Here is a 5,905-nt window from a genome sequence, read left to right as displayed (position 1 = left end):
CCACCTGCAAATGGCATCGACAGTTCTTCAACGGTTCCTGGCGTTTGCCAAGAACAGAGCAACTGAGTGGAAGAAGTTCAGTATCAAGACGTCATCAACGAAACAGTTTTGTGTTCCATTCTCCACTCGTTCGTTTACATCGTTTTGTCACCACGTTAAACATGCGGCCAACTCCTTGATCAAAACGCGTTATTTTGAGGTTGTTCTGTGTTGTATCTTACCTACCTGTTCTCATTCACCAAGACAAGTTTTGTGTTGTATCTTATCTACCTGTTCTCATTCACCAAGACAAGTTCTGTGTTGTATCTTACCTACCTGTTCTCATTCACCAAGACAAGTTCTGTGTTGTATCTTACCTACCTGTTCTCATTCACCAACACATGTTCTGTGTTGTATCTTACCTACCTGTCCTCATTCACCAAGACAAGTTCTGTGTTGTATCTTACCTACCTGTCCTCATTCACCAAGACATGTTCTGTGTTGTATCTTACCTACCTGTTCTCATTCACCAAGACAGGTTCTGTGTTGTATCTTACCTACCTGTCCTCATTCTCCAAGACAGGTTCAGTGCCCCACTGCTGCTTTCTTCAAAGCTAAATGGGGAAAATGTTCACGCTGTTCTGTGCAACAGCCAGTAGCGAATGCCGAGAACTAGGATGATGTAGAAGGCGCCAACATTGTGTGCCACCACCTTGCATGTTTCGTTCGCTCGTTCAACACCAACCAAAGTGCAGAGCAACACAAATGCAGTGCAGTTGCTGCCAGTGCACTTTGTGATATCGTAGACGAGCATGTAGAGGTCAGTAGTGACATCAGACGTGAGACTGTGTGTTGACGTCAAACACGAGACTGTATAATCCTGTTTTGTCACATCCCTGTGCAAATGAACGTGATTAAATGAAGTTCACGATGGTCAGTGGAGATGGTGATAAAAACACTAATACATTAGTTCTGGGCTGACGTTACAGGGATGTGTTCTATTCTTCGTTTCATGTCCTGACCTCAGCCAGGCCCAAGAGACATGGATTACCACTTTAATGGAAAATTACATTTAGATTGCTATGTTGACTGATAATCCAGTTCTGTAGTGTCCACGTTGTTTTGGTCAACTACAGACAATCTGTAAAACAGCAGATCGGTACTGACATGATCTTTGTTTAAAAAAAGTTCGAGCTGGTTTATTCAAGATGGTGACCATTTGCTCCTTTTTTTCTGAGCTCCACATCCCAACATGGCTTGAAAGTAAATATATTCTTCTTAATCGTTCATCGTCCATTGTCACGAAGTGCTCAAATATCTAAAGGATAGATACTTAAGTGTATTTGATATAATCCACGTTCACGTATCATCCACATTGCTTTTAGAGCCTATTGCTCCTCTAATCTCCTGCGTTAAACCTAGAGCTGCTGTATCTTTATGGTTGTGTAGGTACTGAAAGTTCAGAGTTCGGTACAATGCTGATTTTGAGTTGTGTTCAACAGAAGGATGATGCTCAGTCAGCATCACACTTTATCCCATGTTGATACTGTGACTCAGAGAAGGGAGGCAGACGTACTGGCACAGAGCACAGAGGAGAAGGGAGGGAGAGGGATGGTGACTGATGGAGTGTGGAAATGAGACAACGCCTGCTGTATTCCTCATGATAGCACCGTGAGCAGTGGGACGTTTTGTTGTATCCAGTATTCAGGAAGAAGATAAGAGACAGAGAGGAGAAGTAGGGGCGGGGTAGAGGGGGCGGTGAGGGAGAGAGAGAGGTGGGGGAGGTGGAGAGAGAGAGAGCGGAAACAGACATGTCACGTAGTTTTAAAGAAAAGTGAGGTAAAAAAAAATTCAGAAGGCAAAAGTAAACATTGAAAAAAAATCAGTTTAATGAGGGTTTTGAGAAATCGACTCACAAACGGTAGTTAACGGTCCTGATGAGTAACAGAAGTCATCCCGTTTCCCCTGCTGCTCAGAGATGAAAGAAATAGATTGTCCAAGGTCCCTCCTTTCCCCCTGTTCTTTGGAGAGCGACGGCAGCAGCACAGCCTGCGGAGGGTGGCTCTGTACCTGGAGCCCAGGGACCAGTAGAAGATGAAGTTGACACTGGAGTTGACGGCACACAGCGCGTGCATGAGTGAGGTGATGGCGTAGAACAGGTCAGGCTGCCGTCCCTCTGGCTGTACCTCTGGCCTGCTCAGCACCACCAAGGGCTGAGGACACAACAACTCAGTTAGTACTGAGCAATGTCAGTGATATTGCAAATACTAATACTGATTGTACTACTATTTCTGGTGCTGTTGTTGCTGCTACTTCTACCACTTTTGTTGCCGCTCATTTTGCTGTTGTTGCTGCTGGGGCTACGGCTGCTGAATCAGTTGCTGCTTCTACTGGTCCTTGTACTGCTGGATGTTTTTGTGCTATAGCCATTGTCCATTTTCTGTTGCCTCTCTCTTATCCCTTCCTCTCTCTCTCTTGCTTTCTGACCAAGGTTCGTTCGTCTCTCTCTCTCTCTCTCTCTCTCTCTCTCTCTCTCTCTCATAAGATTTGAGTCTTGTAATCTGTATTTTTTAGTTACCATCAAAGCCTCTGGTGTGATGCAGACGACATAGACGCAGGAAATGGCCACCAACATCTTGGTGAGGGCCACCTCCCTGCTGTTTGTGACGCTCTGTTGGGCCGTTTCCTTGCGCCAGGCCACAGTGAGGTGAAGCTGTGTGGCGGTGATGGCCGTGGTGATGATGACCACAACCAGGGAGATGATGGGAATGGCGGCAGAGAAGTAGTAAATGGTGTCCGTGACGGCTCTGAAAGGACGACCAAACACATTAAGAAACGTTATTTCGGGAACGATAGCCGTAGTTAGCATGGGAACATAACCTGTGCAATATTTTTCTTTGAAAGTTTGCTTTAACTGGATTTGACCGAAGAGATTTTATGTTTGGCAAAGGATTAGATATTGGATTCGGTGACAAGGCTACTCTGCACAGCCTTTCATATGATGTCTCGACATCAGTCAGACCAGACCCCTGCAGTATTGCTGAAGAAATTTGGGCAACACTCTGACAGACGCACCCATGAAGGCGTGCACGGATTAAACAATCATATCACCAGTTGTTGCCACAGCTGGAATAACTAAGGCAGGGATTCCTTTATCGTTTTGACTTCCAAGAATTAATCCCATTGGATTTTGATTAAATGGGACCAATCTGATCCGATCTTAATTTGATGTGATTCACATATGAAAAAGCCGATCACTTCATCTTTGTGTATCAGTGTAACAAGCTATATGCGTACTTAATTCTTCACTTCAATGGAACATTTGGTCTGCTTATGACTTTTGCCCATGAGCAATGTCTCGGCTACATTATGGTGATGGCTCAATAGCTTTGCTTGCATCTGCCATCATGCCCAATTTAGTTATCTACTGCTTGTGGATGCTGAGAAAATACCAATGTAAACGTTTACCCGACGTGCGATGAACAGTTCAAGAGTGACTGCGTGATAGATTCACATTGTGTATACACGTGAGTCAGAAAGCATATAGCTTGTTATGCATTTCTGATCAACATTAAGTGATGTGGAGAAACCCAGACAGTTTGAAGGAAGAAGGGGACCAACCGTTGCTTGTAATGGATATACGTACAGGAAGAGACCTGGACAAACAAGCAGTATTCTAAGTCTGACTGAACTACCGTAGAAAGAAAGGAAGAGACCCAAAAAACTGACATCTGAATGAATGCTTGAGTAAGTCCAAAACTATCTTCGCTGAAAGAAAGAAAGAAAAAAAACAACAGCAAAACATCCACTGACCTGTGTTGGAGATGAAACGAGCTGAGAACGGCCACATACACAGTACTGTGCTTGCTGTTGGAAAGGTGTGTGCGAGCAATCACAGTATACCGCAGGTTGTACAGTCCATACAACCCCAACACGAAGACGAACACACACACGATCAGCACGGCCATCGTCCGGACACGAATCAGCAACTTGGCATGGAGCGGCGCCAGAACGCATGCGCAGCGTTCAAGGGAGATGATCACAGTCAGGATGGCGGAAGTGTTCATGAAACCCCAGTAGATACCTGTGCAAAGTACAGCTGCACCTGGCCAGTATTCTCAAAACAGTTGGGTCTGGTCTGTGAAACTTGTGTTTACCCCATGAGTAACACAAGAATTTTACTCCCCTCGAGAAACTTATAATGCAGTAAAGTTATTCGAAGAAAATTCCACGTGCAAGGATTTTACTCCTTTTGAAATCCCCCACACTACTCACTCTCACCCTCTCTCTCTCTTTCTCTTGTTTTTAATGTGTGTGTGGTGGTGGTGTCTTATTTCTCCCTCTCTCACTTCCCTTCCTTCCTCTCTTTCTCCCTCCCTCCTCTTCTCCGTATGTTTATGAGCTCACCCACTCCTGTCATAAATAGGACAGTACACAGAGACACGTGTATGAAACAGTCTCAACAAATCCAAATCGCTCCCCCCCCCCCTTTTTTCTTAAATTAAAATTATTATTTTATTTTATTTTCTTGACTGCGTAATAACTTGTGTCTGTGGGCAATCGCCTTGGAACTGGTTGAACAAAGACAGTGCAGCAAAGGCCCAGTCACAAGGACGAGTGCTTTCCTTTGGCACGTTTTGAACGGACACTGGAAAGGCAGGAGAGATCTAACTGTCTCCGTTCCATGTCTCGTCGAGTAAAACATTTAACAGTTTGTTTTCACCCTCTCTCTCTCTCTCTCTCTCTCTCTCTCTCTCTCTCTCTCTCACACACACACACACACACACACACACAACTTACCAGTAACGGTGTTCATGTACCTAATTTTCCAGTAGCCTCCCTTTAGAGGATCCACCAGCGACACCAGACTGTGACACTTCCCCACCATCAGGAACAACAGGTAGCCAAGGTCTGCTAGGGACAGACTGACACGCCAACACACACACACACACACACACACACACACACACACACACACACACACACTTCCCCACCATCAGGAACAACAGGTAGCCAAGGTCTGCTAGGGACAGAATGACACGCCAACACACACACACACACACACACACACACACACACACACACACACACACACACACACCTTCCCCACCATCAGGAACAACAGGTAGCCAAGGTCTGCTAGGGACAGACTGACACGCCTACACACACAAACACAAACACATGTCGCATGAGAGCTTTGCTGATGGCACACAACTTTATCAGTCGGCTTCCATAGCTGAATTTGATGCACTGGTGACTCGAACACAGGAGTGCATTGTTGGCCTAAAGGACTGGAAGACTCTCAACAAGCTGCAACTAAATGATGATAAGACTGAATTTATGATAACCTGTCCAAAGAAGTTTCGTCAACATCCGTCCTTTCCTGACTCTGTTCTGATCAATAGCACACCTGTTTCACTTTCTCCTTCTGTTCGCAGTCTTGGTGTAATCCTAGACCAGTCTCTTTCCTTCCAACAGCACATTTCGAATATCTGTAAAGTTGCCTATTTGGAACTGCATAGAATCAGCTCTGCCCGCCACTATCTCTCAACTGATGCAACCAAGACACTTGTATGCTCTCTGGTTCTCTCAAGACTGGATTACTGCAACTCTCTTTTGGCCGGCCTTCCCAAATATCTGTTAGACAGACTCCAACGAATTCAGAATAACGCTGCCAGACTCATTTGCAGAGCTTCTAAATTTGACCATGTTTCTTCTCTCCTTCAGTCTATCCACTGGTTGCCTGTTTCTGATCGAATAGACTATAAGCTATCCACTCTGACCTTTTCTGCAGTCAACGGATCTGGCCCCAAGTATCTTTCTGAACTCCTCCATATCTCTACCCCGTCTCGCCAGCTCCGTTCTTCCTCTGATACTCGACTTCTCAGGATACCTCACGTTAGAAGTAAGACCTATGGACACAGAT

The 5,905-nt window shown here is 45.2% G+C and overlaps 1 protein-coding gene across 1 annotated transcript in view; it reads right to left on the bottom strand.

The window, feature by feature from the left end:
* Nucleotides 1-610: 610 nt before the first annotated feature.
* The window catches only part of LOC143280224 (uncharacterized), a 6,241-nt gene continuing 946 nt past the window's right edge, over nt 611-5,905 (bottom strand). Inside the window, exons 2-7 of the mRNA XM_076584857.1 lie at nt 5,081-5,138; nt 4,780-4,855; nt 3,793-4,063; nt 2,558-2,786; nt 2,050-2,192; nt 611-824 (exon numbers count right to left, since the gene is read on the bottom strand). Of these exons, the coding sequence (XP_076440972.1) occupies nt 611-824; nt 2,050-2,192; nt 2,558-2,786; nt 3,793-4,063; nt 4,780-4,855; nt 5,081-5,138 (991 nt within the window). The remainder of the gene's footprint in view (nt 825-2,049; nt 2,193-2,557; nt 2,787-3,792; nt 4,064-4,779; nt 4,856-5,080; nt 5,139-5,905) is intronic.

This window comes from Babylonia areolata, chromosome 3 (assembly GCF_041734735.1).
Source record: "Babylonia areolata isolate BAREFJ2019XMU chromosome 3, ASM4173473v1, whole genome shotgun sequence".
NCBI classification, from domain to species: Eukaryota; Metazoa; Mollusca; class Gastropoda; order Neogastropoda; family Buccinidae; genus Babylonia; species Babylonia areolata.
Note: the sequence above shows the minus strand (reverse complement) of the source record. Positions and strands in the feature narration are given on the sequence as shown.